Source organism: Phodopus roborovskii, unplaced genomic scaffold (genome assembly GCF_943737965.1).
Source record: "Phodopus roborovskii unplaced genomic scaffold, PHOROB, whole genome shotgun sequence".
NCBI classification, from domain to species: domain Eukaryota; kingdom Metazoa; phylum Chordata; class Mammalia; order Rodentia; family Cricetidae; genus Phodopus; species Phodopus roborovskii.
This window is the reverse complement of record NW_026126410.1, coordinates 22,928,935-22,942,822: the sequence shown is the minus strand read 5'-3', so window position 1 is coordinate 22,942,822 and position 13,888 is coordinate 22,928,935. Positions and strand designations below refer to the sequence as shown.

Below are 13,888 nucleotides of genomic sequence, written 5' to 3'. Positions count from 1 at the left end.
AGATACAAGTATTAATTTAAAATCAAGGGATATATACCCTTTGATAATAGACTAGAATACATGTACTTGGATATAAAGAATTATTGACATAGTAAGCTATATAATTATTTTAGAGAGTTTGTTTCAGATTTCCATTTCAATTGTAATTACTGCACCAGTTTGAACAAAGTCTGAGCATTAGCTTTCTGATGGACTGTGAGGGCAGGTCCTTACAGCTGTCCCTCATCATAGGACCTCTGGAGTATACTGCTGGAAGGGACAGAAGAGATGCCCCACCCTAGACCTATCAGCCTGCAGCCCCAGAAAGATGATCTGATTCTTTGTGCTCACACAGTAACTGGCTCAGGTCTCCTGCTAAGACTTCTCATTGTATGTCTTCCCCGTATTACTTACAAATAATATATAAATAAATATATACTTGTATGTACCCATTGTTTTATAAATAATATATCTTATAATTTTATAAATAAATAATACACATTTTATAAATAATGCATTTCCTCTTCTCCTTCCCATTTGGGAAGTTGGCAAAGAGATGGTTGTAATTGTCACTACACTTTTTTTTCTATCATTTCTTCCTTCCTTCCTTCCTTCCTTCCTCCTTTCCTTTTTCCTCCCTCACTCCTTCCTTTTTTCCCTCCCTCTGCCTCTATTCTTTCCATTCTCCCCCTTTCTTTCTTTTTTATTTCACCATATCTTATGTAACTGGGCTGGCTTCCAAATCTGCTCTGTAGCTCAGGCTGGCATTCAACTCAGAATCCACCCACCTCAGCCTCTCAAGAGCTAGGATGATAAATGCGTGCCTCCATGCCCAATTAGACAACATTGTAATGTAAGTTCATTTCAGACTTTCCCCAATATAACGTTCCTATATATTTGTCATATAAAATCAGATCTGGAATAGGAAACCGAATCTCTTACTTTACTCCAGTTTCCAGCAATCCAGTATGCCAGGCTATGGTTCTTCATAAGTGGCTTGTAATTAGAAACATTTATCAGGAATCCCTCAGCAATCAGACTAGATGCATCTTCCTCACTCAGGATGGGCCCAGAGCCTTGGGTTGGATTTGTATCATTTGCCAATGCAAAGTTGTCATAGTTTTCTAACTTTTCAGAGGGTGTTGGCTGGTGGCCTTCTGCAAGAGAGAATGGAATGTTCCTTGGCTTTTCAGTGATTGATCCTTCAACTCTGGATGTTTCATTTTTAAGGGACCAGTCAGGTAGTGAGCCTTCCATCGTTGTACTGAAGGGAGGCCATGAGGTTTCTTCCCTGACATAAGATGTTGGTGGAGGTCCAAGTGATATTTCTGAATTTCTGTCCATGGAAGAATCATGCTCTGGTACTCTGATATTATTCCATATCACAGAGTGGTTTTCATCCTTGTTCAGAGGATGGTCACTGTCTTCCCCTGAGCCACTATGTATTTCCACTTCTGGATCTGTGGTCAAGGTGTTATAAAAAGGAGTTACTTGCCAAGTCACGGCATTGCTAGATGATAAGCCAGAATCACTTGTTGTGGTTGTCCAAAAGTCGCCCTCTGAAGTAGGACCTAAAGCTGAACTAGAAACATTTTCATCATCAGGCTGGATACTCAATGACCAGGAAGTGAGGGAGGGCTGGGAAGTGCTTCCAGAGGAAGTAGGGTAGTGAGAGTCTTCTTCACTTGAACTTGAACTATTGTGCCATCCTATCCCATCTGGTTCTTTGGATACTATAGTGGGACCAAGACTGATGATTGCTGGAGTGCTTCTGCTCACAGACTCAGGTACTGTGGGTGTGGACAGTGTTGTGGACCTGGATGTAGGTGCAGGGATGGGTTTGAAAGGGTCATACTCTGGTGTTGGTTGGTTTTTCCCACTGGGGAAAATATCTTTACTGGGTTTCAGAATTCTACGGTTAGTTGGGCACTGCTGGAGGCCACACAGAGCTCGACTGTTGGGTTTCCGTGTCTTGTCACAAGGTTCATTATGGTTCTTGGCACATGTGACACTACGAATCCTCACTCCACCACCACAGGAAACAGAGCACTGGGAAAGAGAGACAGATATTAGTTTAGTGGGGGGGAAGATGCTTCTCTTCTTATAGTCATGCCCAATGGTGATGAATTGTGCGGCTAATGCTCTATCTCCATTTGGTTCCTATGCTTTTAGTTTTACACAATCTCCTGGACATCAGCCAGGGCCCAGGACCAGTCTGAACAAAAACCACGATATAGTCAAACTGAAGGCTCTTTGGGTCTCTAAAACTGGGCACTACCCTCTACAAGGAGTGTGATGAGTTAAGTCATTCACAGGGTCTCTTTAAGAGCAGCAGAGACTATTACCTCTTTCTTAAGGGTTCACTATTAAATTAATAGAAAATGTTCTCACATTCTCAGGATTGCACTACACTAGTTATACCAAACCTTTTATATTTAGAAAATAATGATTAGGATTTGTGTAGTTCCTCCCAGGTGTCACAGTCATTTATCTATGGCAGGTAGAAGTACATTAAAACCTAGATAATCACCATCCTCAAATATACTTACATTTTAAGTTGTTTTTTCCCCCTGAATTTGAAAAATGAGAAGTTAATCAAAGGGGAAAAATATCTTTTCTCAAAGAATTTGGCCCTTCCATCAGTGAGACGTGGATGTGCACATGGAGAACATGGTATTTCTCCCACCCCAGTTGCCTTTTACATCCTGAAGCACAGACATCTAGATTACCTTTGTGGGGGATTTGGACAAGGCACTCCATCCTATCCTCAGAGTAGAGTGCAAAACTCATTTCATCCAGCTCTATGGCACTTAATCATACATAGTTGCTATGTAACAGGAAAATTAGTTATTTTGAAATGTCCATAATTTTTCCAAATTGCTCCATTTTTACTTTCCCTAATAACATGTGTTTTCAACCAGCAAGTAGCTAGCACTGGAACATGGACTACTCAGGTTCCCTTGCTGTCCATTTTACACTGATTTGTATTCTCTGTCTTGCATCCTTGAAGTCAAAGCAGGTTGCTTCAGGGTATGCACGCACAATACTCTATGGGGTTCACAGAGCCTGGAAGCCATCATTCTGTGTGATATCTGCAACATCTCTGCAAGATTCCCAAGGCAGAGTGATTATTTTTCCCACTGCAAGAGAGGAGCCAAAGGCTCCAGAACTTACTTGAAAGGCTGAAGGTTAGCCTTTGCAAAAAGTCAGGTTTATTTAGCAAGCTTTCTTCTCCAGCAAAGCCCAGTGCAGTACAGATCCACAGACTGTGTAGTTAGCTGCCCAGTGCTTTTGATGTTACAAGAGTAACCCAAAGGCCGTGGTGTTTCTTATTCATACTTACATGCTAGAATAATTCTTAAGATATTTTATCACTGTATATAATTCTAAGTATTTTATTTGGTGGTGGTGGGGGGGGAGAAACAAGAATGGGGAAATGGTTACCTATAAGCTTATACATTTTTTTTTTTTAAAGCTTAAGTTCCTTGCTTTCAGCCAAGCCATGGCAGTGCATGCCTTTGATCCCAGCACTTGGGAGGGAGAGGAGGCGGATCTCTGAGTTTGAGGCCAGCCTAGTCTACAAGAGCTAGTTCCAGGACAGCTTTCAAAGCCACAGAGAAATGCTGTCTCAAAAAACAAAACAACAAAAAGCAAAACAAAAAAAGATTCCAGATTTTTACTTTACTTGAAAAGTCGGATGATCATCACCCATTGGACTCATTCCCAATGAGTTCAAAACTTTAGTTATGGAAACCCAGGCTTGTGATGGACACATATGTCCTCTGGCATACCCATATGTACCATCCTTACCCAGGAGATACTCACTCTTCCAAGTGACCAACAGTGGCCATTCCTTAGCCATCCTTCTCACAGGGCATGTTGTGCCCAACAGGATGCTATCTGCCAAGTACACTGAGTCCAAATAGTAAGTTGCTTTTTCTTACAGCCACCAAACAGTGCCTCTTTGTATTCAGCCTGGAGCTCCTTCTAAGAGCATTTATCTCCTCAGGAACTGTCAAGCTCTTCTGATGAGATAAATGCAGCTGTCTGACACATACTTACAGCGCATCTCAATTGGTTCTTTTGGAATTCTCACAACCAATTTCAGCTATGATTAACATATGCCCTGACCTTATTTATCATTTTGAACCCTGTACCAGGCAAGTAGCTTGCTATTCACTGTTTGTGTCCTCTCTGGGAGTTATCTTGACTTCCCTAGTCACCATTCCTGGATTAAAGCCTGAGGACAAAGAAGCCTGCTGCTAAATTGGCCAACTCCACCCATGGAGGTGCACAAAGGCAAGAGGATCTATCTGGGTGCTTAGAGGTGTGGCACTGAGTGAGTTCATTCAAAAACACAGCAGGAACTTATGAGAGGCTTTGGGCTAAAGGGGCTTAGTGAGAAACAGCTAATATTTAGTACATAAAACATTTACATCTCAGGAATTTATAAATGAATGACTGAGCTTCATACCCAAAATTATGTTTGAACATAAGCTAAAAAAACTAAGTGTTATGAGTGAATGTGTGTCCCCTCTCCTCTCTAAATGTAGACATATCAGAATCAAATTGCCTTCTACGTCAGAATGTTGTCTTACTTAGGGACAGTTTAAATGGGAATCAAGGTAAAACAGGTCTTTAGAGTGGGTGCTAACACTGTACTACCAATATTCTTACATGAGGGGGAGTTGGGGAAAGAGAAACATCCTGTAGGAAAAAAACATGGGAAGATGAAGGTGGGATATGGTGGTTCACTTACAAGTCAAGGGAAGCCCAAAGATTTCTAAGAAACTACCAGAAGCAGGGACAAGGAGGCACGAGGGTGTTCTCCCTCACAGAACTTCAGAAGGAAGTTAGCCTCCTGAGATCTTGATCTAGGATTTCTGCCTTCTAAACTGTGATACAAGAAATTTCCCATTGTTTCAGTCAGCTGGTTAGGGAAACTCAAGAAAGCGATTCCATATCTTAGATGATTTAAAATAGACACAATAAAGAGCTCACTGTGGCAGGAAACCAGCTTTCTGAGTAGCCCTTGGTAACAAGAGTGCCTAGGAACCAGAAATCCATTAGGCTGTCGTGTATGGAAAGTGCTGAGATGTTGGCTTGCAGATATTCCATGCCCAAAGCAGTACCACAGGTCAGAGCATCAACCTACAGGAGCACTTGAGACCTTAACTGAAAATACCAGAGGTGAACTTGGAAATGTCTCCTGTCCCTCCATGCTTTCCTTGTGTCTGCAGGAACCCCTGCAGGACTTCACATGTACTTTTCTGGTGTTGTGTTTGATGTTGTGCCTTCTTTTTGAAGAGCCATTGAAAACTCGCCTGTGACAACTATTATCTGGTCTGTTTAATTTCTCTGCATATGTCACTACTTGGATTGGAAGTGTTTCTTCAGAAGGATCCTGTGTTGAAGCCTGGTCCCAGCCTCATGAATCCATTCACTGTAGGCAATGACTAGACTGTGGACATTTTAATCTGGTTAATGGATAAATATCATGATAGCTTGTGGTAAAATGGCATTACTGAGAGATAACTTTGAGTGAAAGGTGAGTCCTGGATGGAGGAAGCAGACCCCAGGTCCAGGATTTGAAAGGTGTATTTTTCCTTAGCCTCTTCCTATTACTGCTTCCTAAATGCCATAAAGTGAGCATCATTCTTCCACAGTGTGCTTCCTCCATGATGTTGTGCTTTGCCGTGGGAATAAAATCAGTGGGCTGAAAAACTGAACCCATGGGCTAAAATAAATCTTTCCCCCTTTAACCCATTTGTTTTAGTTACTTTTTCTACTGTTGTGATACACCATGACCAAGTCAACTTACAAAAGAAAATGCTTATTGGAGCTCACAATTCCAGAGGGTTAGAGTCCATGATCATCACAGTGGTGAGCATGGCAGCAGGGGAAGTAGCTGAGAATTTACATCCTGATCCACAGATACAAGGCAGCAGGGTGGGCAGCCTGGGTGGGGGGATAGTATGGGCTTTTGAAACCTTAAAGCCTCTTTAAAGTGACATACCTCCTCCAGCAAAGCCATGCCTCCTACAATAAAGCCACACCTCCTAATCCTTCCCAAACAGTCCCACCAGCTAGGGACCAAGCATTCAGACATTTGAGCCTATGGGGTCATTCTCATCCAAAACCACCAGACCCATGTTAGGTATCTGGCTGCCCTAATACTATAATACCTTTACAAACAGATTTCTCCTAATAGACCTCCAGAAATTTGGTTGATTGATTCCTTTATTCATCTGTTTATGTGTTTTGGTCAAGCACAAGAAGGGCATATTAAAAATATTCCTAGACCCTAAGCCCACCTTCTTTGAGAAAGCCTACATTATTTCTCATGAGATGCACTCCAGTGAATTTCCAGTCTCAAGTGAAAGACAGTATGTTGCTGTAGCAACCAACTGAAACATTTTTTTTTCATTTGATTTTTACAATTATTTGGTGAGACTAAGTGATTTCGCTTTGAGAGACTCTAAGTAATCATTATGTATGTTGTGAATTCTAGCAAAGTGAGAAAGATGACTCTCAAATTGTTTCCAAACAGAATGTTTTTCTTATGAATCCTAGGAGCTGCCACATTGCTGCATTTCACAGACACTTGGGATGTATGACAGTGCTCAATGTGGAGTCTTAGCTGCCTGCATGCAAAGCTGGCTTCATCACCTGATAGCTGCATGACTTGAACATCTTTGTAAGCATCTCTCTGCTACAGTTTTTTCTTTCACCTGAAAAATGGGGCTATTTTGCTACTAATATACATATGGTTGACTTCCAATATTCTTTAGAGTTTTTAAAAGCAACACATTCGTTTATAAGTTTCAAGCACTTATGAAGCATGTTGACAGTGCTTTATGAATTAAGGTGACCCTGAGCTAAAGGATGGAGTAGGTTGATTACTTTGGGGCTTTGCATATCTCTGACAAAGATTGCAAAATTAGAGTAACACAGACTGTCAGCCTTGTCGTCTTTTCAGATAATAAAATCATAATTTCATTGCTCACACTATTTTTCAGGCAATATGGTAAGTGTTTACACGATTTATTTTATTTAATCCTTACAATAATACAAACAAGGAAAAGGTTAGACTAGTTAATGTTAGCTCAAGATCAATTAGAGATTGCTAGGGTTGGAAAAAAACTAGAAAACCATCATTCTACAAAGTCTCTCTAACAGGAGAAAACAACATACTAGATAATAGCTGGTGAAACTGAGGCCTATGGAGTAAAGTAATTTACCTAAGACTGTAGTGTGACCTTATGCAGTACAGAGTCTGAATGTTTCTTTGGGATCTTGTCTACTTCCCTTCTTGTCTGAGATACATAAAGGCAGACACATTTACTAATTACACAGTGTTTCAAGGAGTTTGCTGAACATCCATCCACCCACCCACCCATCCATCCACCCACCCATCCATCCACCCACCCATCCATCCACCCACCCATCCATCCATCCACCCATCCACCCACCCACCCACCCATCCATCCATTTAAAAATATGGCACAACTTTCCACAGAGCCTAGGAATGAACCATTATCTAGATCTTAGATCCAAGACTAAAATTCTGATGAAAGGTGAGTATGGTGAGGTACACCTATATTCCCAGATATTCAAGAGAGTGTTGCAAGAAGGTCAAAAGTCAAAATTTAGCTTGGCTAACCCAGCAAGAATTAATTTCAAAATAACTTTTAAAGTTTTTGAGATGTTTGCTTAGCAGGAGAGGGCTTGCTTCACAGCAAAACAGACAAAAACTCACATATGACTTTGGCAATAATTTATAATCTTGCAGAAGATGTGTGCTTTGTCTACCACCTAGAAAGAAGGTGGCACCTACTATGTTGTTTTTTTTTTTTTATTTCACCACTACAATGTAAATAACCTAAAATTCTGAAGAGAGAAGCTTTTTAGAAATAGACCTACATTTGGCTTAAGTAAGTGCCACATTTGCTGAATACACATTAATATTAAACCAAATCAAAGAGCAGCCTATATGAAAACCAGGCTGAATAAACATGCAGGGAACTTAGGCAGTGTATGCAACAAGCACACTGGAAAGTGGCTTAAAATTGAACCTAGTGTTAACCAAAATAACACTTGTACCACTATGAGACTGCCTTCAAATGAGAGATGGATATGAATCTCAACTCATCATTTATTGAATTTTTGTGTAAGAAGCTCATGTTTTGAGTTTTCAAGTTGCAAAATGGAAGTTAATGAACAGCTATCAACCTTTAGATTTATTTTAAGGATTAAACAAAGTAGGTTACTTAGTCAGCAAAGGCATTTGACAAATGAGAGGTGGCATTCATTATTGATGTGTTCAGCCCTCCGCCTTGTGAGCAAAGGCTTAGCCAGTGTTTATATCTGTAGCACTTTTGCTAGGTCCTGTGCTAGCAGGAAGTTGGAACTGTAAATCCATCCATACTTAGTCCTCTATAAGGACTTATAAAGTCCTCAGTCATTGCTATGTTATGGATAGGGAGAACATGGCAAAGGCAATGAGATTAACTCTGACAAGTGGTAGAGCCAAGTTGGGAAGCAAGGGGGTTATGATCTAGTTAGTAACCACAAACCAATTGCTAGAGTGACTGCCTCTCACATGGAAGCCACTGAAGTATAGTACTGTGGGAAAATAATGGGTGCCACTGAGACTTGGCTAATTTGTCTTTCTTTACAATAAATAAACTTGCCATTCTTTGTGCTAAAAACTAGGCTGAGCAAAACAGGACAAAGTCCTTGACGAGGCTTGAGATTAAGGTGGTTGTCAATAATGAATTTAGGTTGGGGTAGGATGGGAAGTAGCAGCTGGAGAGAATAAGAAACATAAAAGGGTTTCCTGGGGTGAGCAGAGAGGAGAAGCCCCCTCCAGACCATCACCATTTCTCAGTTGAGTGTGCTGGCCTACCATGGGGGAGCCTACTTTCTCTTTATAACAGGTTAATGGAGGAACCTTGCACCGGTATCTCATGAATTTTGCTTTCCTCCTTTCCATCTTGGGAGCTTCAGGGAGGACCATTCAACAGAAACCTAGGGGTTCTTACTTTTGGGGTCTTTTGGTCAAGTTACATCATACTTAAGCAAATGCACAGCTCAGTGCAGACCAAGGTAAATGTAGAGTGCTTCAAGCAATGTAGGCATCAAGGCAAAGTTCTGATGACAAATACTGTGCTCCAAGAATCATGCTTCTCCTCCTTTCATGGGGGATAGGAAAGAATGTTATCAAAATATGTTACATATAAAATGTTTTTAATAGACATATTGCTATACCCTAGATCAGTGCATCACCTGACCCTCATCAAGGAAGCTGCTTCCTGCAGTAGGTGGTAAATAACACAGATTCACAGCTGGGCAATGTGCAGGGACAGTGCACGCAGTTGTAAATGGGATGTATTTATCAAACCCTTCCCCTCAAAGCTCAAGGATATCTGCCAACAAGGAGGTAGAGAGAGCCAGAGGTGGTGGATAACCCCAACAAGACAGGCCCAGTTGTAACAGGCCTGATGCATGTATGAACTCACAGAGACTGGCAACATCTGCAAGATCTGATGCATAGGTGAAAACTAGACAAAATCTCAGACTTGAGAAGAGGAAGTAAACACAAAGTCTCACATCTACCCAAGCAGTTGTTTATAATCTATCCCTGCTGGGAAAGGGAAAATCAGTTTTCCCCAATGCGGTGTCCCTGGGCATATTCATACTTCAGGGAAGGCACCATGTCCAGGAGTAATTGGCCAATACAAAGCAAACTCCACATTTTTCTATGTGTGCTGTTTGTTTTGTTTTGGTATTTTTGGACTTATTGTTTGTTTGTTTTGAGCTTTGTTTTATGATTATTTGGGAGAAGAGAAAGATAGCATGAACATGAAGTTGGGTGGTTGGATGATAGTGAGGATCTGGGAGCCTTGTGGGGAGAATATGATCAAAATATATGTTTTCATTTGCCGTGTCCTATTCTGCTAAAAATAATTTTACTTATTTTTAGCTGCCTGTTTTTTGTTTGTTTGTTTTATGTTTTTGGTTTTGTTTTTTTAAGGAGAAATGTCATAGATTTGGGTGGGAGGGGAGGTAAGAATGATGTAGGGGCGAATTGAGGGAGAGGAAACTGTGATCAGAGTATATTGTATGGAAAAGAATCCTATTTTTAATAAGAAAGAAATCTAGATAAGATAAATAAGTAAAGTTTTAATAAAATACATATACATATAAAATTGCACAAAGGTATATTGGCATAGTTAGAATGTCAAAGACAATTATTTTTATTTGTTTGGCAAAGCTCATTGAGGGTTCACAACAGGAGGAGCATGAAAGAAAACCTACCGATGAATGTACTGGTGCTCATTTACCTACAGGCACTTTGCCTCCTCTTCTAATGAAGGTTCCAGCTTGACTCCTGCTCAGTACTGCAAGAGGGAGCCAGAATCTGGATTCCACATCTAATGTCAATCAGCTACACAATGGTCTGCCTGGGGAACCACAGACACTAGTACTTGTCACTTCATACCAACTCTTTTAGTTTCTTGCTTCCTAGCTAAGGCATGTTATTATGCACTGCACACATGGGCGCAGGAAGGTCTCCTCAGCCAAATCTGTAATTGCAGTCTTTTGAGAAAGCCCTGGGATTCTGACAATTAGTAAATTCTACATGACAAGAATTATTAAGTGTTTTGGATGCAGCCAATACAATTTTTGGTAAACAAATTTAATGGTTCCATCACAATACCCCATTCAGCCTCATTTTGACAACACTGTAATTTATAGCAGTCTAGGTTGGTGGTGAACAGGTCAGGCCAAATACATGCTGTGATTGCTCCTTCCCAAGAATATTCTGACTTGCCATTGAAATTTGCAGATGTATCAGTGCACAAATCCATAATGTGCTTGTTTTGACTCCTAGACATGTTATCAGAACATGCACCTTCATGGCCTTCCTTTCCTGCCCATCTCCTTGCTACTGCCCCAACTTTCTATCCCTTGTCTCCCATTTGATAGACAGTTTTCACAGTTTAGGGACCATAAATTCCATTTCTTCACTATAGCCCATGTACCTACTAGAACATCCTGCACAGAACTAGAAGTTACATGATCACAAATATCTTGGGAAGGTTATTAAAGATGTTCAGTTCACACGACTACTCAGCTTTCAAATAAGTATCTTCAGAAAGAGTGATTTTATTGATGTGATTATCGTCTTTAGGTAATGTTTTCAGAACATCTTTATGAGCTACAGGAGAAATGTTTACTCACAATAAACACTTTTTAAACACAAATGATTTATCTCAGTAGAGTACATTGCTTACTTATTCATCAATGTTCATTCTAGTTATTTTTCCATAATGTTCTCCTACACCAAATATTTTCCACATCCCTGAAGATAAGTCCTTAGGAGAAAGCTTCTGAAGACTTCTGGCCATTGTTACAGGAAGCTTTCAGTATCTCAAGAAATTGCACAGGGACCAGTGGGAAGTCAAGATGCTTGCTACCAAACCTGATGACCTAGGTTTGACCTCTGGAACCTCCATGGTGTAAGGAGAGAACTGATGCCACTCACAGTTGCTCTGTGTCCTTCATAAGTGTGTCACAGCATGTGTACACATACACAATAAAAAGTGTTTGTTTAAAGCGTACACAATGAAGTCAGTATTGTCCTTGAAATTCTGATGTGTTCATTTCTAAAGGTCATTTATTGTCATAACGGAAATACACATAGGGAAACAGAACGAAGGCCTTTGGAGACACCTTTTATCTTGAGGAAAGGAGAGTTTGCCTCTTCTGGGTCACCCTGGGGCACAGCAAGGCCTGATGGACCCAGACTGCACGGTGTCACATAACCTTTGAGCCCTCTAATTTCTAATTATACCCATAGAATTAGATGAAGTTAATTTGTGGAAGATGCAATGCTAATTTGTTTTTATGAACTACTAACAGATATCCTAAGTGCATGCTGAGTAGATGAATGATTTGAACACTTTTTGAATCAAATGCATTTCTCATTTTGCCACACTCCTTTGGGTTCAGTTAACTACAACAGTGAACTATCGAGTGTTTTATAGCTTGGCTTTAGGTGCTGTAGTATGTGTGTGTGGTTTTGGTTAGCTTAACATTGGGTCAGTGGATATCTCAGTAATGACCAATTAGCTGTCATGAGCCTGTGTTAGTGAGGTTCGCCTGATTCCTAGCCAATAGCTGCTCACTCAGCAAGGGAAGATAGGATCCTGCAAGGCTGGACACAGGAAATGCAGGAAGCAAGCCAGACGTGACAGATTCTATATGGAAGGCAATTTCATGCCGGGTCATTTTGGAAGACTGAGTAACAGGCTGATGAAACAGGGATAATATCACTTCAACCTCTGAGCTTACCTCACTCCAGTTGCCCACTGTCCAGTCTGATGGACACAGAATATCTCTGTTACAGGAAACCAGTGCCTTGGGCTTCAGCAGGTGCTGGCAATCTACAGCTGGGAGAGCCTGCTCATCAGAGCCCATAGTCTGGATGCACAGCACGGTTCTCTTTTTTTCTCCATAGGGTCCACATGTCGTCGAACATGCTTCCCATTCCCCTGCCCACCACCTGCAGGCAGACATGGATATGTGAGGAGATCACGAAAAGTAGATGTATGTTCATTCAACTGGGAGAGTAGATGTACGTCCATTCAAGTACTGGGAGAGAAAGTAGTCAAGTACATAGTACAAAGCTGTGAGGTTTCTGAGATGGCACAGGCTCTGTGGACATTGTCTGTATACAGGGGCAGAATAACTCATTCAATTATAAACCCCAGAGCCCAGCAGAGAGCCTGGCATGTGCAATTGTAAAAAAAAAAATCATATTTGGAGGACTGGCAAGACGGCCCGGTGGTTTAGAGCACTTGATGTTCTTTCAGAGGACCAGGTTTCAATTGCTAGCACCCATATGCTAGTTCACAATTATCTGTAACTTCAGTTCCAAAGGTCCCTAATGCCTTATTCTGACCTCCAAGGACACAAGGTACACTAGTGCTGTAGATACATATTAGCAAGAAAATCATTTACGCACATAAAATTTAAATTTTACTTTAAAAGAATGGTGTCTTCTAATGGGTGGGGGGCACAGTTGTATTTTAAGCCAAGAAAATAAAGGTCTAAGGTTCTGCTGTGCCACTTTGTCATCTGTTTAGTGAGGGTAGCTTAATCAGTACCGTGGATTAAATAAAATACCAATGTATGCTAAGTAAAGAGCACAGAGCCCACCCCTATCTCACTTGTGATGCATTGGTATTTTGACTGTAGTAATAGAGTCATAGTATCCAACCATTCTCTAAGTCTCGTGGATCTTGGTCTAATGTTTTTCTATACCACTGTAAGACAGATAAAAGCACACGTTTACAACTTAGGTGATGTGAAATCTAGTTCATTGCCTTCATGTTGCCTCCAATCTTCTGCAATCTGCATGTTCAGTTTCACCTACTCACTTGAAAAAGGAGAAACCTAACAGATAAGATAATTTCTTCCATCTCAGCAGTTCCTAAGAAGTTGATCTGTCAGATAAATTAATATTTTGGATTCTCCGAGGACAAGCTAATGGGGATGTTCTTTGTTTATGAGGGACTAATTGAACATTTCAGAATGGGCCCCATGGTTACGATGGAGTGATCTGGGAAATGGCAGGGGTCTCTCTCATTTCTTTCTTCTCTGTCATTATGCGAACCTTCTCCAGCACAGAAAACAGAACTAATCTCTTCTTATCCTGGTGTGGCTTGGGTCCATCATGGCCTTATGAACACACAATTTTTCCATATAAGCTCCCATGCAGTAATAAAGGGGACATTTCTATTTTCACAGGAAGCCCTGCCATCTTCACCTGGAGAAGGTCTCCTGGTCTTAAGATAGTATTCAGTTTTGGTGATTGTGAAGATGACAAAGCTTTGTTCTA

At 40.8% G+C, this 13,888-nt stretch overlaps 1 protein-coding gene across 1 annotated transcript in view; it reads right to left on the bottom strand.

The window, feature by feature from the left end:
* Positions 1 to 13,888, bottom strand: part of Adamts12 (ADAM metallopeptidase with thrombospondin type 1 motif 12) — a 268,207-nt gene that overhangs the window by 44,916 nt on the left and 209,403 nt on the right. Inside the window, exons 18-19 of the mRNA XM_051182555.1 lie at positions 12,340 to 12,550; positions 922 to 2,028 (exon numbers count right to left, since the gene is read on the bottom strand). Of these exons, the coding sequence (XP_051038512.1) occupies positions 922 to 2,028; positions 12,340 to 12,550 (1,318 nt within the window). The remainder of the gene's footprint in view (positions 1 to 921; positions 2,029 to 12,339; positions 12,551 to 13,888) is intronic.